Source organism: Symsagittifera roscoffensis, chromosome 1 (assembly GCF_963678635.1).
Source record: "Symsagittifera roscoffensis chromosome 1, txSymRosc1.1, whole genome shotgun sequence".
In the NCBI taxonomy this organism is placed as follows: domain Eukaryota; kingdom Metazoa; phylum Xenacoelomorpha; order Acoela; family Convolutidae; genus Symsagittifera; species Symsagittifera roscoffensis.
Window position 1 is genome coordinate 19,047,876 of NC_087062.1, and position 27,886 is coordinate 19,075,761.

General features: G+C 44.4%; 2 protein-coding genes across 2 annotated transcripts in view; one reads left to right on the top strand and one right to left on the bottom strand.

Moving 5' to 3' along the window:
• LOC134839386 (cilia- and flagella-associated protein 221-like) overlaps positions 1-27,886 on the bottom strand; it is a 475,835-nt gene that overhangs the window by 400,052 nt on the left and 47,897 nt on the right. The gene's annotated exons all lie outside the window — the stretch shown is intronic.
• On the top strand, positions 26,182-27,868 carry LOC134839312 (methionine--tRNA ligase, mitochondrial-like). The gene has a single exon (XM_063854818.1). The coding sequence runs from the start codon at positions 26,213-26,215 to the stop codon at positions 27,851-27,853; it is 1,641 nt and encodes a 546-aa protein (XP_063710888.1). The 5' UTR covers positions 26,182-26,212; the 3' UTR covers positions 27,854-27,868.

The window sequence follows — 27,886 nt, forward strand, 5'->3', positions numbered from 1 at the left end:
TGTCAATATATATTTTTTGTTCTTGATTTTAAATCAACCTAAACTGTGCTTGATTGGGTAGTGAGTACACTATCTTTTAAATTGACTGATAACATCATATTGTGCTAGTTTCCAGATCTTTGGACCGATAATCGGCTAGTGTGAATAGATTTTATACAAACTGTACTCTGACAACATACAGGGATTCGTGGTCACTATTTAATAGAATCTGGTGAAATTATTGTGTTGTGTCATTATTATTGTTAATAAAACTATAAGGTCTCTAGCAATTGAGTCAAGAGTAGGCATAGGAAAGTGACAAATAAAGAATGAGTTTAGACAAGTCAAGGATACCAAAACGAGGTAATAGCTCTAGGAAATTCATACCTGAAAAGCAAAGAAAAACGATGACCGATCCTTTTGTGGATTGGATCAAGCGATCCCGGTCCGATAAAGAGGAGACGGTTTCAGGCAGAATGGTTGAAACGAGAAGTCAGAAGACCTCAGAAGAGCGAAAAGAACTGTTAGAGGTGGAGGTCAATACGGACCATACCATGAACGACAACCAGGGAGTAAATGGACTGGAAGGGAGAGGCAGAAGGCTGGCGAGTGAATCTACTCCGGTAGAACAAGGCCATGATTTTGCCACTTCCACCGGGACATTGGATCGAGAGGAGATGTCGGAACTGTCCGACATCTCAACTGAAGTAACGGCAACTAGAAGATCTCCGACAGACAACAGTATGATGGCAAGCGGAACTGGGAGACAAACAACCTCATCATCGTTCTCAGAAAGAATGAAGAACACCTTCGGAAACATCTTTCCATTCAGCATGGGAGGAGGAGCAGGAAACGATGGGGAGTCCCAGGAGGAAGAGGATGAAGAGGAGCAAGGGGACTTTGGATCTCAAGTCAGTCTCAATAGTTCGATCCAGGAGAGTGAGGCACACGTCGGAAGAGAGACTGGAACCATGGATAAATTTGGTGTAGTGACAACGATAAGCAAAGAGGCAAACACACCGGGCCAGTCAAAGGACTTCGCGATTAGGACAAGTTCGGAGCCACAACCTGAAGAGAGTAGAACCAGAGGGCTTGGCAACGCGTTAGCGGATCCTGAAATAGATAATGATAAAACGTCAAGACAGAGAATCAAGGCCCGGATCTCTACCAGCACGAAGCTACCTGGGACCGACAGAGTTACACCACCACTAGTGACGCCACTCATGGATAACAGGGCAGCACTAGAGGAAGCCTTAAACAACATAGTGGGCAGTTTAGGAGAACAAAATGAACAGATGTCGATAAGGATGAGTGAACTGGAAAGAGCACTTCACATTGAAAGAGAAAGTCTGCGGGAAGAAATAAACCGCAACAGACAAGAAGTTGGCAGAAGCGAGAAACGCTTGAAAGAAAGAACGGACGAACATATGACGAGGAACTTGTCGCGAATGACAAGAGAGGCGGAACAGAGGGAGTTACGCTTAAGAGCCGACATGGAGAAGTTAAGAATTCAGCAAGAGCAGTCTCTTGGGTCTCTTGACACAAAGATAGACGCGATGATGGAGAGGCGAACTCAGGCTATCATGGATAGGTTGGACGGGCTACTAAGCAGCAAGAGTGGACCAAAAGAAGGAGAGCCGAACTCGGGAGGTCCCAGCAGGGAACCGAGGGTGAACTTCAATGAACATCAAAGGAGGAAGACGTATGGATCCACTAGAGGCAGGGGCAGTTCATCAGGCTATACCACAAGGGGTAATACAGCATGGGGCCCGAACAGTAGAGCAAGTTCAACGGGGAACAGACAAACCTCGAACGAACGACCAACGCAAAGCACACATGCGACTGGGAGAAGCGATTCTGGCAACATGGGGCATACAAGCCCGAGGAGGAGTCACATGGGCCAAGCGGGAAACGCTCATGGTGATTCGGATTGCAGGGATGCACCGCACACAGAGCCTTCGACAAGGTGTGAGGACACTCAAGCGGGACACTCAAGGGATGCTACGGCAATGGCCACAGCATTTGAACCCCTGAACAGGTCTTTAGAGACATTCCTGACGAGGTTATCAAGAACCAATGAACGTAGTGAGAAGTCCAGAAGAGTCTTTAAGAAACCAAGATGCTACAAAGACGAATCTGATGGCTGTATTGATACCTGGATAGAGGTAATGAAGCTGCATTTCGAGGAAGAGGACTTGTCGGAGAGACAGGAATGCAGCGCGCTCACCAGCAACTTAGAAGGGACAGCCCTGAACTGTGTCATGGCCAAGAAACAGTATCAACGTGACACTGCTGAGAAAATCTTCGAAATCTTGTTAAACCGTTTCGGATCAGGGGTGCAGGGGCACCAGGCGATGATGCGCTTCGAGAAACGGAGGCAACGAGAAGATGAAACAATAGACAAGTTTCTCGATGATTTGGAAATGCTGAGAAGACGCAGCCAACCGGATCAGTCAAACCGAAGGATGAACCTGGCCGTAGCCTCAAAATTCATCGATGGTGTGAAAAATGATGAACTTCGTACGATGCTAGCAACGCATTACACACCACTATCAACTAATGCGCCAACACCGGAGGAGTTGAGGCTCAAATCAAAAGAGTATCTTTTGTTGAAACCTCCTTCGAGATCTGGATATTACAAGAACAATTATGGCAATTTTAACAACGGACCAGCAAATCAAGGGAACAATTGGTACAAACCGAGGGATGATATGGACAAGAGACGCTCTTGTGCTAATTGTAGTTCAACTGACCATCATGTGTCAGCATGCCCAGCTTACAAACAAGGCATGAAAGCAATAGGCTTTAGCCTCGAGGACGAAGATGCGTCAGAGTTGGACCATGAGGATTTCATGAGAGGAGTAATTGCGAAATTCGGCCCGAGGTGTTTCTTTTGCAACTTGGAAGGTCATTTTAAATCAGATTGTCCGCAATTCTGGGATGCAGTGGCAGACATCAAGCATCCAAGACATGAGGAAGCACTGTCAGGAGTGAAAGCCAGCAAGGCTCGCCTGTTGAGTGAAGCGGAGGCAAGCAGAAAGGATAAACCTCAAGAGCTGGTGGCGAAGAAGATGCAAGCGGTAACAGAAGAAGCGCGTGAACCGGAACCAGCAACTGCGGCCGATGACTTCAAAATTGATTATAGGGCAGCTGCGAGGGATGCTATAAATAGAGTACAGCAGGAACTAGTGACGAAAGAGATTGAACAAAAGGTGAAAATCGAGCTGGAGAATGAGAAATTACAGGAGCAACTGAACGCCTTCGAAGCAACGGAAGTTGAAGAGGCAAAAGCACCGAGCAGCTTGAGCATGAAACTCAATGTTATCTCTGGTCAGAGGTTCAGTATGGTACCGCAAGGAAGTAAAATACAGTCGATAATCTCGGTGGCAGGGCATCAGGTAATCAGAAACCTGAGTGAACCGTCTGAGTTCACTTTGATGCATTTGGACACATATGCAGACTATCTGAGGCAGATGGAGCCACGCACCGAGTCGAGAGCTGTGAGGGCACTACTAACAACGGGTGGCCCTCGCATGAAGAAACTTCATGGACGCTACCTGGAAGTCTATGGACCGTATCAAGTAATGCTGAACGTGGATGGAATCAGTATTTACACCAGGACTTATATAACAACGGATGATGACCAAATGGGGCAGATCTATTTGGGTGAAGAGGAACTCAAAGTCCGCAGGATAGGCCATGACGCCATGATGGAACAAGACGCGGTACACATTGGATATGAGGCAGATGTGGCTGCACATCTACTCGACACCAATGGAACGAAAATCGGAGTCACAGGGCTTCTGGACACAGGAGCGGTAGTGAGTGTGATGCCGATAAAAACGTGGGAAAGAATGGGCTTCACGCGGGAAGATCTAATTCCAACTAATCTCCGACTGGCCGCAGCCAATCGAGGAGCTATCTACGTAGCAGGAAGAACACCGATAACGGTCCTCCACATGGGAGGACGGGATCTTTGGATGAGCTTCCTGGTGGTAGAGAATTTGGACGACGCCGACCAATTCATCTTGGGCAGAGATTTTGTCAGGAATTTTGACGTGATGATTGACTTGAACAACGGTCTGATACGGATTAGAAACCCGGACCGAAAGTATGTTAAGAGACCAATTAATAGGATAATAACAGACGAGAATAAGGTACCAGTTTTTTTGGATAGAAAAGTAAAATTACAACCAGGACAAGCTGTAGTAGCAATTTTTAGAATGAGAAATTTGAATTCGTTGAGTGATAGTAAACAGGTTTGCTTGGTACCGAATCCAAATAGTCAGAGTTCGGTGATTTTAGGCCGGAGCTTCTCGGTAACGCGAAACGGACTGTGAAAAACAACGAAAACAGACCGGTTTTTAGGGTCAAAATAGCGATATTTTGATCCCCCCACAAGTCGCGATTTTTGAGATATCGATATTTTTTGAAACGGAAAAAAGCGCTAAGTTCGTGTGTTACATCGTAACTGCACTACCATAATAGGTAGAACCGGTTAAGTTAAGTTCGAAGGTGGTTGGAACTATTTTGGTACCGAAAACTGAAATTTCGTGATTTTTGAGAAAACGGAACACTAAAAATTTAGAAAATTTTTTGAAATTTTTGAGGTAGGACAGTAAAAATAGTTGTTCGGACAACGTCCACTAGTGAATCTACAAGTTTTAAAACCCGCTACCCGAAAGCCTTACGGGTTGCAGAGAAATCGAACATAACGTGTTTTATTTGGTGGATTCATCAATCCGGAGGGGTCCAGGTAGCATAGTTTTTCGCAAATTTTTTCTACAATAGCGTTTTAGATCGGGTCTTTTGCATTGAACTAGAAGAGTATAGGCCTTCTGAGCTCGGATCAATAATTTTTAGGTCGAAAGGACCAGATTTGCGGAAAAAGTTAGGCGGAACCTATAAGAGAAAAAATTTTTTGAGTTTGAAAAAAAGACGTTTTGGTTAATAACTTTGGAACTACTGAGCATATCGAGTTGATCTTGGTACCAATAGATCAGAAATTAGCTGAGCTTACTAATAGGATCAGAAATTTTTCGGAAAAACGAGCGTGAAAATTTTTGAGATTGTTTTTAGCAAATTACACAAATCCGGAGGGGTACACCCTTCACGTTTTATAAATTTTTTTTGAAAAACCTTTATACCCCTACCAAAAGTTGATAGCGATTGAACTAAGTAACTTAGGACAGTTCTAGACAAGAAGGGAGGGCTGAAGGCACAAGACAACCATAATAGAGTCGAAATTAGGCAAGCGATAAGACCCTTCACCGTTAGTGTGAATTGTCAAATAAGTGCCTTAACTTCAATCCGGAGGGGTCTAGGAAAGGATCCTATACCCTTCCCAGTTAATTCAAACAGCATAAGAGCAACGCAGAACGTATCCGGAGGGGTATAAGTTGAAATTAAGAAAACTACGAAAAGCTACTTTGACAGAGCTAAGGGCTCGCAATCCGGAGGGGTCGAAACTTTTCAAAGTCAGAGTGGTCCGAATCCGGAGGGGTCTCTTTTCCACAAAACCGGAGGGGTCCGAATCCGGAGGGGTCTTATAGTAACTAACTCGGAGGGGTCCAAATCCGGAGGGGTCCATATTCTGACAGTCCGGAAGGGTCCTATTTGTGCCAATCCGGAGGGGTATTATTTTTTTAAGGACTTAGGTAAACGAAAGAAAGACTAAAAAGCGAGAGGTATTAGGTTATTAATACACAGGCTAGGTATCAGTGACTGCACTGGTAACTTGCCTTTCAAAAAGAACCAGACTAATACAAAACAGGTCCGAACTCGGATATTCGCGACATTAAGTCTAAATTAAAAAGAGCGTGACTCATTGGTGTGGATTGAAACATAATACGTTTTTGGGAAAAGTGACTGCCCTGAGGATTTTAGTAGGTCTAGCTCGGGCAGTCCGAAGGCAGATAAGTAACACAGTACTCGGTGGGTGCAATAGACGCCCACTTGAGAAAATTATTGCCTTCAAAGTTTTGTCTGTTTGGTGCAGCACCAAGCAGGGAAAGCTTTTTCTTTAAAAGACAGGTTCGACTATTGTACTGCGACCGACTAAGAGTACAAGACACATACGTTTTTTTTATATATATACATTCATATTGTGTCAATATATATTTTTTGTTCTTGATTTTAAATCAACCTAAACTGTGCTTGATTGGGTAGTGAGTACACTATCTTTTAAATTGACTGATAACATCATATTGTGCTAGTTTCCAGATCTTTGGACCGATAATCGGCTAGTGTGAATAGATTTTATACAAACTGTACTCTGACAACATACAGGGATTCGTGGTCACTTTTTAATAGAATCTGGGGAAATTTATTGTGTTGTGTCATTATTATTGTTAATAAAACTATAAGGTCTCTAGCAATTGAGTCAAGAGTAGGCATAGGAAAGTGACAAATAAAGAATGAGTTTAGACAAGTCAAGGATACCAAAACGAGGTAATAGCTCTAGGAAATTCATACCTGAAAAGCAAAGAAAAACGATGACCGATCCTTTTGTGGATTGGATCAAGCGATCCCGGTCCGATAAAGAGGAGACGGTTTCAGGCAGAATGGTTGAAACGAGAAGTCAGAAGACCTCAGAAGAGCGAAAAGAACTGTTAGAGGTGGAGGTCAATACGGACCATACCATGAACGACAACCAGGGAGTAAATGGACTGGAAGGGAGAGGCAGAAGGCTGGCGAGTGAATCTACTCCGGTAGAACAAGGCCATGATTTTGCCACTTCCACCGGGACATTGGATCGAGAGGAGATGTCGGAACTGTCCGACATCTCAACTGAAGTAACGGCAACTAGAAGATCTCCGACAGACAACACTATGATGGCAAGCGGAACTGGGAGACAAACAACCTCATCATCGTTCTCAGAAAGAATGAAGAACACCTTCGGAAACATCTTTCCATTCAGCATGGGAGGAGGAGCAGGAAACGATGGGGAGTCCCAGGAGGAAGAGGATGAAGAGGAGCAAGGGGACTTTGGATCTCAAGTCAGTCTCAATAGTTCGATCCAGGAGAGTGAGGCACACGTCGGAAGAGAGACTGGAACCATGGATAAATTTGGTGTAGTGACAACGATAAGCAAAGAGGCAAACACACCGGGCCAGTCAAAGGACTTCGCGATTAGGACAAGTTCGGAGCCACAACCTGAAGAGAGTAGAACCAGAGGGCTTGGCAACGCGTTAGCGGATCCTGAAATAGATAATGATAAAACGTCAAGACAGAGAATCAAGGCCCGGATCTCTACCAGCACGAAGCTACCTGGGACCGACAGAGTTACACCACCACTAGTGACGCCACTCATGGATAACAGGGCAGCACTAGAGGAAGCCTTAAACAACATAGTGGGCAGTTTAGGAGAACAAAATGAACAGATGTCGATAAGGATGAGTGAACTGGAAAGAGCAGTTCACATTGAAAGAGAAAGTCTGCGGGAAGAAATAAACCGCAACAGACAAGAAGTTGGCAGAAGCGAGAAACGCTTGAAAGAAAGAACGGACGAACATATGACGAGGAACTTGTCGCGAATGACAAGAGAGGCGGAACAGAGGGAGTTACGCTTAAGAGCCGACATGGAGAAGTTAAGAATTCAGCAAGAGCAGTCTCTTGGGTCTCTTGACACAAAGATAGACGCGATGATGGAGAGGCGAACTCAGGCTATCATGGATAGGTTGGACGGGCTACTAAGCAGCAAGAGTGGACCAAAAGAAGGAGAACCGAACTCGGGAGGTCCCAGCAGGGAACCGAGGGTGAACTTCAATGAACATCAAAGGAGGAAGACGTATGGATCCACTAGAGGCAGGGGCAGTTCATCAGGCTATACCACAAGGGGTAATACAGCATGGGGCCCGAACAGTAGAGCAAGTTCAACGGGGAACAGACAAACCTCGAACGAACGACCAACGCAAAGCACACATGCGACTGGGAGAAGCGATTCTGGCAACATGGGGCATACAAGCCCGAGGAGGAGTCACATGGGCCAAGCGGGAAACGCTCATGGTGATTCGGATTGCAGGGATGCACCGCACACAGAGCCTTCGACAAGGTGTGAGGACACTCAAGCGGGACACTCAAGGGATGCTACGGCAATGGCCACAGCATTTGAACCCCTGAACAGGTCTTTAGAGACATTCCTGACGAGGTTATCAAGAACCAATGAACGCAGTGAGAAGTCCAGAAGAGTCTTTAAGAAACCAAGATGCTACAAAGACGAATCTGATGGCTGTATTGATACCTGGATAGAGGTAATGAAGCTGCATTTCGAGGAAGAGGACTTGTCGGAGAGACAGGAATGCAGCGCGCTCACCAGCAACTTAGAAGGGACAGCCCTGAACTGTGTCATGGCCAAGAAACAGTATCAACGTGACACTGCTGAGAAAATCTTCGAAATCTTGTTAAACCGTTTCGGATCAGGGGTGCAGGGGCACCAGGCGATGATGCGCTTCGAGAAACGGAGGCAACGAGAAGATGAAACAATAGACAAGTTTCTCGATGATTTGGAAATGCTGAGAAGACGCAGCCAACCGGATGAGTCAAACCGAAGGATGAACCTGGCCGTAGCCTCAAAATTCATCGATGGTGTGAAAAATGATGAACTTCGTACGATGCTAGCAACGCATTACACACCACTATCAACTAATGCGCCAACACCGGAGGAGTTGAGGCTCAAATCAAAAGAGTATCTTTTGTTGAAACCTCCTTCGAGATCTGGATATTACAAGAACAATTATGGCAATTTTAACAACGGACCAGCAAATCAAGGGAACAATTGGTACAAACCGAGGGATGATATGGACAAGAGACGCTCTTGTGCTAATTGTAGTTCAACTGACCATCATGTGTCAGCATGCCCAGCTTACAAACAAGGCATGAAAGCAATAGGCTTTAGCCTCGAGGACGAAGATGCGTCAGAGTTGGACCATGAGGATTTCATGAGAGGAGTAATTGCGAAATTCGGCCCGAGGTGTTTCTTTTGCAACTTGGAAGGTCATTTTAAATCAGATTGTCCGCAATTCTGGGATGCAGTGGCAGACATCAAGCATCCAAGACATGAGGAAGCACTGTCAGGAGTGAAAGCCAGCAAGGCTCGCCTGTTGAGTGAAGCGGAGGCAAGCAGAAAGGATAAACCTCAAGAGCTGGTGGCGAAGAAGATGCAAGCGGTAACAGAAGAAGCGCGTGAACCGGAACCAGCAACTGCGGCCGATGACTTCAAAATTGATTATAGGGCAGCTGCGAGGGATGCTATAAATAGAGTACAGCAGGAACTAGTGACGAAAGAGATTGAACAAAAGGTGAAAATCGAGCTGGAGAATGAGAAATTACAGGAGCAACTGAACGCCTTCGAAGCAACGGAAGTTGAAGAGGCAAAAGCACCGAGCAGCTTGAGCATGAAACTCAATGTTATCTCTGGTCAGAGGTTCGGTATGGTACCGCAAGGAAGTAAAATACAGTCGATAATCTCGGTGGCAGGGCATCAGGTAATCAGAAACCTGAGTGAACCATCTGAGTTCACTTTGATGCATTTGGACACATATGCAGACTATCTGAGGCAGATGGAGCCACGCACCGAGTCGAGAGCTGTGAGGGCACTACTAACAACGGGTGGCCCTCGCATGAAGAAACTTCATGGACGCTACCTAGAAGTCTATGGACCGTATCAAGTAATGCTGAACGTGGATGGAATCAGTATTTACACCAGGACTTATATAACAACGGATGATGACCAAATGGGGCAGATCTATTTGGGTGAAGAGGAACTCAAAGTCCGCAGGATAGGCCATGACGCCATGATGGAACAAGACGCGGTACACATTGGATATGAGGCAGATGTGGCTGCACATCTACTCGACACCAATGGAACGAAAATCGGAGTCACAGGGCTTCTGGACACAGGAGCGGTAGTGAGTGTGATGCCGATAAAAACGTGGGAAAGAATGGGCTTCACGCGGGAAGATCTAATTCCAACTAATCTCCGACTGGCCGCAGCCAATCGAGGAGCTATCTACGTAGCAGGAAGAACACCGATAACGGTCCTCCACATGGGAGGACGGGATCTTTGGATGAGCTTCCTGGTGGTAGAGAATTTGGACGACGCCGACCAATTCATCTTGGGCAGAGATTTTGTCAGGAATTTTGACGTGATGATTGACTTGAACAACGGTCTGATACGGATTAGAAACCCGGACCGAAAGTATGTTAAGAGACCAATTAATAGGATAATAACAGACGAGAATAAGGTACCAGTTTTTTTGGATAGAAAAGTAAAATTACAACCAGGACAAGCTGTAGTAGCAATTTTTAGAATGAGAAATTTGAATTCGTTGAGTGATAGTAAACAGGTTTGCTTGGTACCGAATCCAAATAGTCAGAGTTCGGTGATTTTAGGACGGAGCTTCTCGGTAACGCGAAACGGACTGTGTGTCAGTGTGTTGTTGAACACACTGGACACCACGGTTTCAATCCAGCGTGGAAAGAAGCTTGGCTACGCTTTGCCGATGAGGACCGACTATGAGGAGACACAAAACTTGAAGAAACATAATGTGAAAGACTGTCCTTATCATGCAAATAAAGATAAAATCTTAAAGAGAATTAATGAATTAAAATCTATTCATAAATTGTTTTCAATGAAATCCGAAACGGACGACGGCTTATCAAGCTGCTCGAATTTTCCGGAACGCCCCTCGTCATACGAACTAGAATCTGACAAACCGGTTTTGCCAGAGATAGAACATTTAAAGGGGAAAATAGGTGAGGGGGATTTTGAGAAATTGCGGAACCTCCTAAATCGGAACGCTGATGTATTTTCGAAACACAAGGCGGACATCGGTTGCTGTAACTTCGTCGAACACGAAATCGAACTAGAAGAGGGCGCCGTTCCCCATAGGGAAGGCGCAAGGCGAATGACGCCACATAAATCGGAAGCGTGCCGAGCGGAAATAGAAATGTTGCTTGAATACGACATGATAGAACCCTCGAAATCGCCGTGGGCTTGCGGGGTAGTCATGGCGAAAAAGAAAGGGGGGCAGCTTAGATTTTGTTGCGACTTTCGTTACTTGAACGCGGTAACGATTAAAGATGCGTACCCGATACCGCGAATAGACGAGAGCCTATCCAAACTTGGTGATGCAAAGTTCTTCACCACATTGGACTTGGGTTCTGCCTTCTGGCAGGTTCCTCTGCGAAAGAAGGACAGAGAGAAAACCGGATTCGCGTGCGAATTGGGGTTGTACCAGTGGAAGAGGATGCCCTTCGGCTTGTGCAATGCAACAGCAACTTTTCAAAGGCTGATGGCTCAGGCTTTGACAGGAGTGACCAAAAAGTACGGGAATCTCTTGATGTGCTACGTGGATGACGTAGTCATAGCGACACCAACCCTGGAGGATCACATTGATCGACTCGATGAGGTCTTCGGATGTATGAAAAGAGCAGGCTTGAAATGCAAACCATCGAAATGTGAAATCCTTAGGGATTCGATCAAGTACCTGGGAAGAATGGTGGACCGGCATGGTGTGAGGCCAGATCCAGAAGCAGTAGAGGCTGTGCTGACATGGAAAGCTCCTAGAACGGACACACAGCTCATGAGCTTCCTAGGGTTTGCCAATTACTACCGTGAATTCATTAAAGGATGTGCGGACAAGGTGTATCCGATGCAGAAGCTGATGCGCAACAAAGGGAAGAAGTTCGAATGGAACGATGAGGCACAAGTTGCTTTCGAGAACATAAAGCGGGAACTGTGCGAAGCGCCAGTGCTGGGCATGCCTACAGAAAAGGGCATGTATGTTCTCGACACAGACGCATCGGTGGTGGCCATCTCAGAAATCTTGCATCAAGAGCAAGAATGGAACGGAAGAACGGTTCTCCGTCCCATTGCATACGGCAGCAAGGTCTTGAGTGACACAGAGATGAAATATGGCGCACCGAAAGCAGAAATGTTTGCAGTAGTCACCTTCGTGGAAAAGTACCGTGCATACTTGGGGAGCGCTCCCTTCAAGTTACGCGTGGACAACAGAGCGTTATCCTGGTTGAAGACCTACTCGATGGATCAGAGTTATATTGGTAGATGGATAGTAAGATTGGATGGCTACCATATGATAATCGAACATAGGATGCGTGATAAACATCAGAATGCTGATAGTCTCAGCAAGAAAACTGAGTTCTATGAAAGATTGGAGCAGAAACAGGCCAATCAGGCGGAAGTAAAGGAGGGATTCTCGTTTCTGGACAAAGAAACTTATGAAGCGCTTCCCTTAACGAGATGGTTGGATAAGTCTGGACATCCAATTCCGGGGCATCCTGAGCTACCTGTAGAGAAAGCAGCCGAGATAAAGATCCTGTCCAAGGAGGACCCGGTCCCCTTGGATTTGTTGCTGCGCTCGAACCTGGTCCAGCAAGAACTCTCTCGCATGAAAATAAACAGCCTCTCATTATTGGATAAAACGGTGCAAGTCACACCACAAGTGATGCGGATACTGGGTGGATTGTTAGAAAGAGAAGTGACCAGAGATGACCCCGAGTGGACAGCAGCAGTGGCATCGCTAACAGTCAGTGAGAAGGTGAAGATCATGCCGTCCAGACGACAGCACGAAGAGAACAAGAGGGATTGTAGGACAATAGTTCAGCAACTAGTATCCTCAATACCCCAAGAGATTTTAACCAGTACTTCTTACGGACGGAAAGAACAGGGGAGCAGCAAGCGAAAGAAAACCGTCACCTTTGTGGACCGGGATAAAGAGGGCGAAGTTGTAGAACAAAATCTGCTGCAAGACTATTTGTCCGGGGAGAAGGATAAGGAGAAAAACCAGCGATCACAAGATCAACACCCGGGACAAGTGAATTGGTCCGGGGAGTCCGAGATAGACGAGAAAATTCCTGATGAGAAACAGGACCTGGAGAACAAGGTTTTGTCCGGGGAATTCAGATGGATGCGAAGGAAATACAGACATGATCTGGAGGAGCGTGCAGTCTCCAGCACAACACCTTCGTCGGATAATAATTCAGAAAGCTCAAGAATGAACACCTATTCAGACAGGGATTCGACCTCGGGATCAGAACTGTCAGAACTGGCGATACACACGCTACTAGTGGAAACTCGGGCGAGAGACCTGGACAGAGAGGTGTACCAGGATCCGGACAGCGATCGCTACCTGATACCGAGCGAAAGAGTCTTTGACAACGCAGCGGATGACTTGGAGACAATAGCGGTATCGAAACGCTCGATAAGCCTATTGCCGCAGAAAGCGTTAATCAGGACTGATCTTCTGCCGTTTGAACAAGAAACACAACCGTTGGCGAAGATTTGGTGTGTTAAGATGGAAGAAGACACACATCAACCCAACGAGCTGAATAGTCACATGAGGGTCATGAAGACATACTTGAAGGCGAGATACAGACTCTCGGACCTTCTGAGGGCGCAGAGAAATGATCGCATGACAAGCAACCTGAAAAGGTGGATCGAGAATGGTTCTCCGGATAAGGGGGGCCTAGAGGAAGATAGTTATCGCATCCTGAGACAATACTTCATGCAGAAGGAAGGGAGGTTATATTTGAACAAGGACGGAATTGTGGCTTGCAAAAGAAGGGAGGAAGACAGAGTGCTGTACAAGTATAACGCGATAGTATTACCGCAACTCTATCAGACAGAACTATTATTCAGGTCACATGATCAAATGGGCCATCAGGGGATCGACAAAGTATATCAGAGGATCCTGAAGCGCTTTGAGTGGCCTGGGATGAAAAAGGCATGCGAGAAATGGGTGACAGCATGTCTGTCATGCCAACAGGTCAAGGATCCTAGGAAGTTGCGATTTCCTTTACAATCGATTGAGTCGTCTGAATTCAACGAGGTGGTGCAAATAGATCACCAAAAGATGTGCATGACAGACAATGGTTACAACCAGGTACTGGTAATGATAGATCATTTTACGAAGTATGCAGAGGCCGTGCCCTGCATAACTGCCTCGGCGGAAGAGACATGCGACCACCTGATCAATACGTGGATAGCAAGACATGGTTGTCCAATGACGTTTCAATCGGACAATGGAACGGCTTTCGTAGGCGAGCTTACGAAAGAGCTTATGAGACGGTCACAAGTCGCTCAGGCTCACTCCACAACATACCATCCTCAGACGAATGGCTTAGTGGAAAGACAGAATAGGACGTTAGTGTCGATGCTGAGAGTATATTGTTCCAGGTACATGACCGATTGGGACAGATATCTTCCACAGGTGATGGGGGCATATAATAGCACGCAACACTCCACCACTGGAGTCAGTCCACACATGATGCTAACTGGACACGAAAAGTCTTTACCCTTAACCTTCTTCTACCCAGAATATGAGGGAAAGAAAACATCCCCACAGGTCTACGTGAGGGATGTGATCAGACGCCAACAGGAGTTGAATGACTTGTGTAGACGAAACACTCAGCAGAAACAGGCAAGGCAGAGGAAAAGATTCGACAAGAAAGCAGCTGGTGCAAAAGCCTACTCGGTGGGAGACTACGTATGGGTATTTCAGAACGTTATACCACCGAAAGGAACAAAGAAGCTTCTAAAAAAGTGGAGGGGACCCTTCATGATTACGGAGGTGCACCAGGAGGGACGCTTTTATAGACTGAGTACTGGCCGGGCCGCCCACTACGAGAACATCAAGCCACACAATCCATCGACAGAAGACTGGTGTATACCTGCAGACATGGAAGAAGGGGATTATTTAATGATGGATCCTGCTTGTGAGGTCAATGAAAAGGGCACCAGGGAGAAGAACGATGGAAACGAGGTCGCCGAGGAAGGTACGGATACACCATTGGACCTAGATCCAAACGAACAGATCGAAGCGGAAGATGAAACCTTACCCTACGCAGAAGAGGATTGGCGGGATCCCGAACAGACAGAGGTTCCCAAGAACTTGGAACCAGATCTTCCGTTCACGATTCAGACTCGTCAGAAGGACGGGACGAGACAAAGAAAGAAATACAATCCTTACGGTGACGACTTTGTAGTGGATAGGACAGATCTAAAGAAAATAGTGGAGGAAGTAGTGGGTTTAGAGGAAATAACCGTGTCACAAGACATTGACATAGTCGATGATCACGACGATGAGTGGGTTGATGACTGGTCGAAACCCGAAGTAGAATTCGACGATGAGCAACAGCAGTCAAATGAACAAGACCTGACGAACCTGCGCGTCTTGGAGTGGCTGAACGAAATGACATCAGACCCTAAAGAGACCAACGTTACGATTCAATACGTAGATCGTGAAAGCGCGAAATACATTAAGACCGAACGAGATGATCCTTCCTAGGCTGCCCAGGAAGGACGACTACTCATTCCAGCTTCTAATCTTGACTTAATACCCGGTATGCGATCGACGGGGACGCCGATGGATATTTTTGTCCGGGGAGTGGGGGTAGGACTTACCCACACTGAAAACTTGATAATAAAAAAATTGAGAATAGCAAGAGAAACAGGAGACTTAGAAGCAGAAACAGGCGAAGAACCTAAGAAACCTGACATAGGCAGGGTAGTTGAGTCATATTTTATCTTACCAAATGAATATTCAAGTAACATAGTACTAACAGATAGTGATTTCATACTCACAAACAGAACATAAGCGATAGCAATCACCGCAGACATGACTTTTAGGACGGCGCTAGCGGCAGATTTTAAGAGGGAATACAAAAACGTAGAATTCCTTTGGAAGCAAAGACCAGGGATAGGGGGCGTAGCAGCCTTACCCCCGGTGGTGTCGCAGATACCGGGAAAGTACTTATGCTTCTTGGTAACGAGGGCGACGGAGAAGCAGCACGTGGACCCAGAAAACCTAGTCTTGTCTTTGACGAGGCTGAGGGACTTCCTTGTGGAAATGGACGTGAAGGAGCTCTCGCTTCCAGTGTACGATCCAAATAGAGGAAAACTGCATCCTCGGGAATTGTACGCGCTTGTACACGTGATATTCTCTGATACGAACATACAAGTATATCTACATAAGAAATATTATTTAAGTATAGGCTGAGTGATGTGCGAAAGAGTGTTAGGCCAAAGACCAAGTTGCATGTAATATGTGATATGTGTGTTATGTTATGTTATGTTATGTGTTAGGTTATTAAGATCATGGGTGAGTAAGCGTTAGTGACCATGAACAACTAAATGACGATCTTGGGAATAGATCCAAAGTTTGGACTGTCCAATCTTAGGTCGAATTCCAAAATTTTAGAAACCAATTGATTTTATTAAATTTTAGGATAAATATCTTTTTATCTGAACTGTTTTAAGCAGATTTTAACGATATATGTTAAGGTGAATCTGACAGGTGTGACAGTCGTGATTCCTTTTCTAGATCCTGATTGATCATTTAAATTACTCACTTGAGTCAAAGAATCGAATCAACTTATGAAGCGCTTCCCTTAACGAGATGGTTGGATAAGTCTGGACATCCAATTCCGGGGCATCCTGAGCTACCTGTAGAGAAAGCAGCCGAGATAAAGATCCTGTCCAAGGAGGACCCGGTCCCCTTGGATTTGTTGCTGCGCTCGAACCTGGTCCAGCAAGAACTCTCTCGCATGAAAATAAACAGCCTCTCATTATTGGATAAAACGGTGCAAGTCACACCACAAGTGATGCGGATACTGGGTGGATTGTTAGAAAGAGAAGTGACCAGAGATGACCCCGAGTGGACAGCAGCAGTGGCATCGCTAACAGTCAGTGAGAAGGTGAAGATCATGCCGTCCAGACGACAGCACGAAGAGAACAAGAGGGATTGTAGGACAATAGTTCAGCAACTAGTATCCTCAATACCCCAAGAGATTTTAACCAGTACTTCTTACGGACGGAAAGAACAGGGGAGCAGCAAGCGAAAGAAAACCGTCACCTTTGTGGACCGGGATAAAGAGGGTGAAGTTGTAGAACAAAATCTGCTGCAAGACTATTTGTCCGGGGAGAAGGATAAGGAGAAAAACCAGCGATCACAAGATCAACACCCGGGACAAGTGAATTGGTCCGGGGAGTCCGAGATAGACGAGAAAATTCCTGATGAGAAACAGGACCTGGAGAACAAGGTTTTGTCCGGGGAATTCAGATGGATGCGAAAGAAATACAGACATGATCTGGAGGAGCGTGCAGTCTCCAGCACAACACCTTCGTCGGATAATAATTCAGAAAGCTCAAGAATGAACACCTATTCAGACAGGGATTCGACCTCGGGATCAGAACTGTCAGAACTGGCGATACACACGCTACTAGTGGAAACTCGGGCGAGAGACCTGGACAGAGAGGTGTACCAGGATCCGGACAGCGATCGCTACCTGATACCGAGCGAAAGAGTCTTTGACAACGCAGCGGATGACTTGGAGACAATAGCGGTATCGAAACGCTCGATAAGCCTATTGCCGCAGAAAGCGTTAATCAGGACTGATCTTCTGCCGTTTGAACAAGAAACACAACCGTTGGCGAAGATTTGGTGTGTTAAGATGGAAGAAGACACACATCAACCCAACGAGCTGAATAGTCACATGAGGGTCATGAAGACATACTTGAAGGCGAGATACAGACTCTCGGACCTTCTGAGGGCGCAGAGAAATGATCGCATGACAAGCAACCTGAAAAGGTGGATCGAGAATGGTTCTCCGGATAAGGGGGACCTAGAGGAAGATAGTTATCGCATCCTGAGACAATACTTCATGCAGAAGGAAGGGAGGTTATATTTGAACAAGGACGGAATTGTGGCTTGCAGAAGAAGGGAGGAAGACAGAGTGCTGTACAAGTATAACGCGATAGTATTAGCGCAACTCTATCAGACAGAACTATTATTCAGGTCACATGATCAAATGGGCCATCAGGGGATCGACAAAGTATATCAGAGGATCCTGAAGCGCTTTGAGTGGCCTGGGATGAAAAAGGCATGCGAGAAATGGGTGACAGCATGTCTGTCATGCCAACAGGTCAAGGATCCTAGGAAGTTGCGATTTCCTTTACAATCGATTGAGTCGTCTGAATTCAACGAGGTGGTGCAAATAGATCACCAAAAGATGTGCATGACAGACAATGGTTACAACCAGGTACTGGTAATGATAGATCATTTTACGAAGTATGCAGAGGCCGTGCCCTGCATAACTGCCTCGGCGGAAGAGACATGCGACCACCTGATCAATACGTGGATAGCAAGACATGGTTGTCCAATGACGTTTCAATCGGACAATGGAACGGCTTTCGTAGGCGAGCTTACGAAAGAGCTTATGAGACGGTCACAAGTCGCTCAGGCTCACTCCACAACATACCATCCTCAGACGAATGGCTTAGTGGAAAGACAGAATAGGACGTTAGTGTCGATGCTGAGAGTATATTGTTCCAGGTACATGACCGATTGGGACAGATATCTTCCACAGGTGATGGGGGCATATAATAGCACGCAACACTCCACCACTGGAGTCAGTCCACACATGATGCTAACTGGACACGAAAAGTCTTTACCCTTAACCTTCTTCTACCCAGAATATGAGGGAAAGAAAACATCCCCACAGGTCTACGTGAGGGATGTGATCAGACGCCAACAGGAGTTGAATGACTTGTGTAGACGAAACACTCAGCAGAAACAGGCAAGGCAGAGGAAAAGATTCGACAAGAAAGCAGCTGGTGCAAAAGCCTACTCGGTGGGAGACTACGTATGGGTATTTCAGAACGTTATACCACCGAAAGGAACAAAGAAGCTTCTAAAAAAGTGGAGGGGACCCTTCATGATTACGGAGGTGCACCAGGAGGGACGCTTTTATAGACTGAGTACTGGCCGGGCCGCCCACTACGAGAACATCAAGCCACACAATCCATCGACAGAAGACTGGTGTATACCTGCAGACATGGAAGAAGGGGATTATTTAATGATGGATCCTGCTTGTGAGGTCAATGAAAAGGGCACCAGGGAGAAGAACGATGGAAACGAGGTCGCAGAGGAAGGTACGGATACACCATTGGACCTAGATCCAAACGAACAGATCGAAGCGGAAGATGAAACCTTACCCTACGCAGAAGAGGATTGGCGGGATCCCGAACAGACAGGTTCCCAAGAACTTGGAACCAGATCTTCCGTTCACGATTCAGACTCGTCAGAAGGACGGGACGAGACAAAGAAAGAAATACAATCCTTACGGTGACGACTTTGTAGTGGATAGGACAGATCTAAAGAAAATAGTGGAGGAAGTAGTGGGTTTAGAGGAAATAACCGTGTCACAAGACATTGACATAGTCGATGATCACGACGATGAGTGGGTTGATGACTGGTCGAAACCCGAAGTAGAATTCGACGATGAGCAACAGCAGTCAAATGAACAAGACCTGACGAACCTGCGCGTCTTGGAGTGGCTGAACGAAATGACATCAGACCCTAAAGAGACCAACGTTACGATTCAATACGTAGATCGTGAAAGCGCGAAATACATTAAGACCGAACGAGATGATCCTTCCTGGGCTGCCCAGGAAGGACGACTACTCATTCCAGCTTCTAATCTTGACTTAATACCCGGTATGCGATCGACGGGGACGCCGATGGATATTTTTGTCCGGGGAGTGGGGGTAGGACTTACCCACACTGAAAACTTGATAATAAAAAAAATGAGAATAGCAAGAGAAACAGGAGACTTAGAAGCAGAAACAGGCGAAGAACCTAAGAAACCTGACATAGGCAGGGTAGTTGAGTCATATTTTAACTTACCAAATGAATATTCAAGTAACATAGTACTAACAGATAGTGATTTCATACTCACAAACAGAACATGTGCGATAGCAATCACCGCAGACATGAGTTTTAGGACGGCGCTAGCGGCAGATTTTAAGAGGGAATACAAAAACGTAGAATTCTTTTGGAAGCAAAGACCAGGGATAGGGGGCGTAGCAGCCTTACCCCCGGTGGTGTCGCAGATACCGGGAAAGTACTTATGCTTCTTGGTAACGAGGGCGACGGAGAAGCAGCACGTGGACCCAGAAAACCTAGTCTTGTCTTTGACGAGGCTGAGGGACTTCCTTGTGGAAATGGACGTGAAGGAGCTCTCGCTTCCAGTGTACGATCCAAATAGAGGAAGACTGCATCCTCGGGAATTGTACGCGCTTGTACACGTGATATTCTCTGATACGAACATACAAGTATATCTACATAAGAAATATTATTTAAGTATAGGCTGAGTGATGTGCGAAAGAGTGTTAGGCCAAAGACCAAGTTGCATGTAATATGTGATATGTGTGTTATGTTATGTTATGTTATGTGTTAGGTTATTAAGATCATGGGTGAGTAAGCGTTAGTGACCATGAACAACTAAATGACGATCTTGGGAATAGATCCAAAGTTTGGACTGTCCAATCTTAGGTCGAATTCCAAAATTTTAGAAACCAATTGATTTTATTAAATTTTAGGATAAATATCTTTTTATCTGAACTGTTTTAAGCAGATTTTAACGATATATGTTAAGGTGAAACTGACAGGTGTGACAGTCGTGATTCCTTTTCTAGATCCTGATTGATCATTTAAATTACTCACTTGAGTCAAAGAATCGAATCAAACTTGAAAAGAATAGAATGGACAACTTCAACCTGGATGAATTGATGGACCTGGCAAAGGCATATGTAGGACCGATGGTAGATGCGATCTATCGTCGGCTGATCGAACGAGACTTCGCTCTGGAGGACCCAGAGGTGGTCATGTTGCTAACCGCCCTGATCAACATCTTGGGGCATGACAACCGTGGGGACCGCCCCACGGAAGTCCTGTTGATGGCAGCATATGGAGAAAGAGGGGTACTAGACCGCCCGAACATGAGAGTGATGAGGTGGAGAAACGGGGCTCTCTCAGGGAGTGACTTGGCGAATGAGCCTGGATTGGGAAGTTCTAGGACATACCAACCAGGTGAGATGCCAATGCCCTCTAAGCCTAAACCTGGGCTGACGAGAATGCATCAGGAGATGAACAGCGAGGCGACCTCGTCTGGTTCACCACTGAGAGCAGCTGTGCCACCAAAAGGGGCGAAAGTAACACAGAAGGTTCAGACGAACCAAACCATACAAGATCTGGACGAGATGAACGATCAGCTGAGAAGTACGAAGAAGGAGTTAGACGATATGACGAAGACCATGCTGGCGATGGAGGAAGACCGGGACATGTGGAGAAAGTTGTTTGAAGACTGCAACAAAAACAGGGTCAAGAGATCGAACGCTTAAGGCAGGAATACAAAGAGCGATCGGAACAGGCGGCGTTGACGACGTCCATTGAGAAGGTGATACCTGCAAGGGATATTCCTCGTGGGCAGTCCCCGATGGAGCTCTTGACGCCTCGAGAAATGAGTCAAACAACGGAGACACGACCTCCAATGGAGACAAATCGAGTAACGATCCCGGATCCTAGCGACACCTTGGGTGACCCCGTCGTAGAACAGACAGTGAGAAAACTGATAGAGACAGCTGGACGATTGGTCGCTAACAAAAATGCACCAGGTTCCGGGGTGACTGCACCCTATGGAACGATTGACGATACGGGCAGAGTACAACTCTCCCAGACAGTAATCAGACAAGGGATGAGTAACGTGACACCACTCATGGGGAACTCGAGAATCCCAGAGAGGAAAGTAAGGAAGATGCCAGCGAAGAAAGTGTCTCGTGTAATAGATGTGCAGAAGAATAATCAATATGTATCTTCCGGGCGAATGTTACACATTTTGTACAGATAGTTTAGAATTTTTAAAACCTGAAGATGCACAAAATGTGCTAAAACGTTTGTTTGAATTTACAATTTTAACGCATTCTCAAAAGATCTAGTAGATGATTAGTATCTTTTTCAACCGCTAGCTTTTGAGATTCAGGACGTCGCCGGCCCCAGCACAATTTTTTTTGAGCAAGTTTTGTAAGAACATAAGCCTATGCACTGAGGAACCCAGAGCAGGCAGCTTTTTAAAACAGAGATTCTCCCTGGCAATACAGATTGCGAGTGTCGCTTGCGTACTCGGAACACTAAATGACGAAATAACTTTCAACGAAATTTTTTATTTGTAACACTTGTATATTATATTTTCTCGTGTCGAGTTGCGTGTTCTTATTGAAGAAACGTAATCCGTATCGATTTTAATTGTAAGGACATCAACACCTGTCATCTTCTTTTATCATTATCACTTCCATATCTAGTTTTTAGCAGTTCTTTTTTTTCGGCGGATCTATTCCTATCAACTTCCGTTATTATCGTGTCGTGCTCCTTCCCTTTTTCCCCTTCTGAACAGCATGGTCAGTCAATACTCCTACTATTTGTTGACCGCATTGAGTTTTCTCGAACACTTCCTCGACGCTGTCTCATCTTGACTAGAATCCTGCTACTCCTAGCTCGAACACGGTGAATAGGCGTGGTCTCTGCACTGGGTTCCGTATCGGCTTCCTACCGCTGTTTCTCGCGTTGGTGCTGCCGTGGGTACATCGTTTGTCATACTTTGTCGCTCTGCAAGCTTTTTGCACGATTTCCCTTAGGACGCATTGATTTCGACAAATTCTTATTGCGCACTTGCTTTCGCTCCGCTTGTCGCTCTGGCATTTCTGGACCTTCTTCGCTTTGCTGATCCCTTGGCAGGCCGTTCTCTAACCTCCATTTTGCATGGCAATAGTGTAAGCTCAAATTCGGACCCTGTGTAGGAGTCCACGTCCCATATTGTGACCGTGGTTCGCCGCCCTCTGTCTATTTTAGAGATCCTCCATAATTTTGTGCCTATTCTTTCAGCGTCGGTGATGCTGGAGTAACCATCTGTAACGATTTTTCCTGGGTACTGATCTTTTTCTCGGCAACTCCACTTTTTTGAAGAACAGACCTATTATCTAGTGTTATAGTATGTTTGGATTACTTTTTAACCTTTTTATTTATTAGCCAATGTCTAATATTTCGATCCACAATTCTTTGGAATAGAAATTCCGTCATTCGGCCCGGCCGATTCGATGGGACCGCTGCTCTTGCTTTCGGGCCCTCGGCGCCGATCGCATCCTCATCGCGGATTACCAGTTGGTCCTCTGGTAGCCTCTTGAAAGTTTTTCTCTTTTTTTAATTGTTTTTTGTCCGACCATTGAAACTGGAAAAAAGTTTTGCGTTCGGGTGTGTTTTAATTTTTTCTGTGTTTTCTCTGCAAATTGAGGTACTCAGAATAATCGCCGGAATCAGTCGAGCCATATATCATGAAGCCTTTTCAGTCGCGATTTGAACGACATTAAAAAATTTTGAAAAAGTTTATTTGTGTCGTGAAAATCAGTGTGAAATTTTTGATTCTTGGTCTTATTTTGAGCGGATAAGGTGAGCGTGCTAGCTTACTTTGTTTTTCAACCAAAAGTGGTTACCGCAAATAATCATAGTAAATTCTAGTTTGAAAATATATAAAGTTTTCTCAGTCGAGAGTAACCGGTCGGAATTCTCAATTTTTAGTCTAGTACGAGCGAATGGCGATTGAGCAGGATTATAATAGGGCTAATTATAAGCTTTTCCTGCTGCGATGAAAACTCAGTTTACTCCAGTAAAATCAATTTTTATAATTTATTTCAGCGCTTTCTTGGACGAAAAAAAAATTTTCTCTTTCTTTCACGATTAAAAAGTCAGGTAAGATGAAAAAGAATGGTGTGAATTTTTTTTCGACAGAGGCGAGGAACTTTGTTTTGAGTGTTTGTTTTTTTTGCACGCAAAGTTAGGTACCATAAATATTCATCGGACTGGGTTGAGTGATATATCATATTACAGCCCTTTCAGTTGTAATCTGAACGACATAAAATTTTAAAGTTTTCCTGTGTCGATAAAAATCATGAGTTTTTGATTTCTGGTATAATTTTGAGCGAACAAGTTGAGCGATCAGCCTTATTTTGTTTTTCAACCAAAAGTGTTCAACGCAAATAATCATAGTAATGGGTGGAGTGATATATCAAATTAAATCTTTTTCAGCCTTGATTCGAATGACATTAAACTTTTTTTAAAACGTTGGCCCAGCGTCGAGTTGTCCCAGTGTATATGAGCAGCCGTGGCGGAGTGGGTCATGCGTTCGAATCCCGTGCGTCATGCGTTCGAATCCCACTTCGGTCACGGTTGGAGGGGTCCCAGAGTCATCTGCCTCCTCAAGGTGAGACCGGCTGCGGCGAAATAGATGACACCTCTCTCCCCCACAGTTGGTCCTGCACTGAGCTAGTGATGGAGATCTAGACTTAATATCGAGCTAGTGATGGAATCGAGCAGGCTTATATTAGAAGATTAAGACTTGAAACTTAGTTGAACTCCAGTAAAATTGTTTTTCGAAGTTTTTTAAGGCAATATTCGGAGCATAAAATTTCAAATTTTCTGCAAAAATTTGTTTAAAAAAATATTTGAGAATTTTATCAATTTTTTTTTGTTTTGTTTGTCCTTTTTCGACTAAAACCGTTGCCCGGTTGACCTGTTTTGCTCTAAATGTCAAATATGCCTAAATTGCAGGCTTTCGTGAGTTGCATTTATCACACCATTCGCATATAAAACATGAAAAAGCGTTTTAATTATTTTCTTAAAGAATATGGTCGGAACAGAACACTCCGTGCTACTTGCACAGCCACCGGCTATCCTCGCTCTTTTTTTAAAAACAACTGTTGTCGATTATGCCTAAATTACTAGCTTTTTACGCGTGTGTGTATTTTTCTTATCGCTGATTTGAAGAACTTATTTACTTTAAGAACTTTTATTTGTAGTTTTTTTAAATGGTCGGAATATTCTGTGCTAATTGCACAGCAACAGGCTATCCTTGTTTATTTTTGCCGTCTCAACATTCTGTGCTTCTTGAGATGCAACCGGCTATTCTTTCTCCTTTTTGCGGTCTAACTTTTCTGTGATACTTGCACAGCTAACGGCTATCCTTGTTTGCTTACGCTTGCGATAAGCAAGCGTTAGTAAACTGGAAGATAGCCTTTTTCGGGTTAACAAAATCACTTGAATCGCTAGACCTCAATCACGTGCATACGTGCAAATTTATGTTCTACCGTTCTACTGTTACTACTGACAGTTCTTTTAAGAAGCGGTGCCTTAAGTTTTTGAAGACAGAATATTCCGTTTCAAAATTTTCGGTTTATCGGTTGTCTGATTATGTTTTGTCGGCTTAGTTGCCGCATCTAGGAATTTTCTTATTTTACAAAATAATTACAGAAAATCATTCGATAGCTTGGCTTACATCAAAAATAAACTTTATTAGCTTTTCTGGTACACGGTTTTTGAGAAAAATACTACGACTGAGGAGGTAAAAGTCCTATTTTGGAACCAGGCCAGAAATTTTTTTATTCAAAAGGGAAATATTCTGTTTTCAAAAAATTGCCAGCCTGTTTATGTTTGGTCGGCTTAATTGACTTGTTATGGATTTTTGGTGGGCTGTAAGTAGTTTTTATTGTCACAGAAAGTTTTGATTTGTAACTGTAATTTGTAAACTTACTATGTTTGTATTTTTTTTTTTCGTTTTTTTTGCTGGTTTGTTTTACTTCAATTGTTTTTGCGTATGTTTTATCGAGTGAGTGACCTGGCTAAGCGTTGTTTTAAAGGAAAAATAGATTTTTACGCTTTTGTGTTTCCAGAAGGGGAGCATAAAAATATTGATTTTCAGAATTTTCAAAAAGTTTTTCATTTGAAAACAGTTTTGCTCAACGGGAGTCTAACCAACTTTCGCCTATATTTGCGAAACGCCCATATTTGCTAAACGCCAATTATTGTTTTTAAAGTGAGCATCATTCCAGACAAGTTTCTGTTATGATTTATTTTCTTCAAAATGTTCTAATTGTTTATCGACTTAAGAGGCTTTTGTTTCATTTTCTGCCTGCTAGCTTGCAATGCTATGTGTGCGTGTGCGTGCGTGCGTGTGGTATCGCAAGTAGTGCGAAGCTCCGCTTCGCCTCTGTGTTGTAAATGTCCTTTTTATCTTCGTTGTAAAGGTAAAAGTGTGATAGAGGGGTCCCAAGAAACTAACCCTTAATGTAAATAGAGTGCCTCAAAATTATTCAACTTAAGTGCTTTGATGACGTCAATTATTGGATCGATTAAGTTTGCTAATGTGTGATTGCGGTATTTGCCTAAATTAGTGTGATTTGGGACCCCTCTCTCACGCCTGGTTTTTACCGGGACCCCTCTATTACACTTGAAACGCTATAACTATTTTTACGTTTGTTGCTCAGCTTCGCCTCAATGTAAAAAATTTCATTTTTACAGATGTTAGTATTGATGACAGAGAGTATGAAATGAACGTAAGCAAGCAGTTTTTGCGCTATGCAAGTAAATGCTTCTCAGAACGTATTAACCATTTTGTCGTGACAACGCCCATTTACTATGTCAACTCTGCGCCACATATAGGGCATGCTTATACGTCGCTTCTAGCCGACATCATCACACGATGGCAGAAAGTTAAAGATTTAGAAGCCGTTAATGTTTTCACTGCAACAGGAACCGATGAGCACGGAAATAAAATCCTTCAAGCAGCAGCTAGAACTGATCATTCAGATGTTAGAATGTTTTGCGATGAGCAATCAGAGCTGTTTCTTTCTCTTCTAAACGATCTCAACATCAATTATGGTGCTTTCGTTCGAACTACCAGCGAAAGTCACAGACAGAAGGTAGAGATGTTTTGGAATATTTTAATGAAGAGGGGAGCAATTGAGAAAGGGACATACAAAGGTTGGTACTCTGTAAACGACGAAGAGTTTCTGGCTGAGAGAGAAACTGAATTGATCACGCGTAACGATGGTGCACTAATTCGTACATCTAAAAGCAGTGGCCACGACGTGACGGAGATTGAAGAAGTAAATTACATGTTCGATTTGCACCCATTCAAAGATCAAATTTTGGACCATCTGAATAAGGGATGGGTACGACCAACTCATTTCTCTGAAATTGTAAGAGCATGGATTTCGGATGAATCAATTATGGAGCGAAAATTGTCCGTGTCCCGACCAAGTTCTCGCTGTGATTGGGGAATTCAAGTCCCCGATGATCCATCTCAGACTATCTATGTATGGCTCGATGCACTCGTCAGTTATTTAACTGCCACTGACAATAGGTTTGTAAACGGTTTTTGGCCTGCTGATTTACAAATAGTCGGCAAAGATATACTGAAATTTCATGCTGTTTATTGGCCTTCATTTCTATTAGCGGCAGAGTACACGCTACCGAAACGAATCCTCTGTCACTCTCATTGGCTAAGCGAAGGTCAAAAGATGTCGAAATCAAAAGGAAATGTAGTAGATCCCTTCAAATACCTTGGTAGCAACAATTCGGATTGCCTTCGTCTCTACCTAGTGGCTCAGAGTCATCTTTCAAGGGACGGAAATTTCAGTCATCAAAATTTTATTGAGTTGATTGATTACTTTGCAAATAGTTTCGGCAATGCTGCCGGTAGAGTTATGAACAAAAGATGTCTTGAAGTTATTGACTACATGTACCCATACCCAAGTGATATAAATTTCGAGAAAGCCTTGTCTGTATCAGGAAAACTGGTCGAAGAGTTAGAATGTGTCATCGAAAAAACTTATAGAAACTACGAGGAGTATGTTTTCAATCCAGCCTGGGAAGACATTTCAAAAGTTCTGCATTTGCTGAACAAATTTCTGCAAGACTCTAAATTTTGGAAAAGTTTTGATGACATAAACTTTGTTAGCTCTGTTGTTTATTTGACATTTGAGTGTTTGCGTTGCTGTTCAATTTTACTGTCGCCCATTACGCCTCTTACCTCATTTGAACTCTTGGATCGCCTTTCAGTTCGACCCAATGAGATGGTGTATCCAAATTGTAAAATGTACATATCTAAGAATGAAGATCCCCCTTGGTCTGGACGGACACTGAGGCCAGACATAGTTCCTCTCGTTCGAAAATTTTCATTTGAATAAAAGTAATCAAAGCTGTCTAAACTTAAATGCCGA

Coding starts and splice junctions, on each gene's coding strand:
- LOC134839312 (XM_063854818.1), top strand. CDS start 26,213: ATGAACGTAAGCAAGCAGTTTTTGCGCTATGCAAGTAAATGCTTCTCA.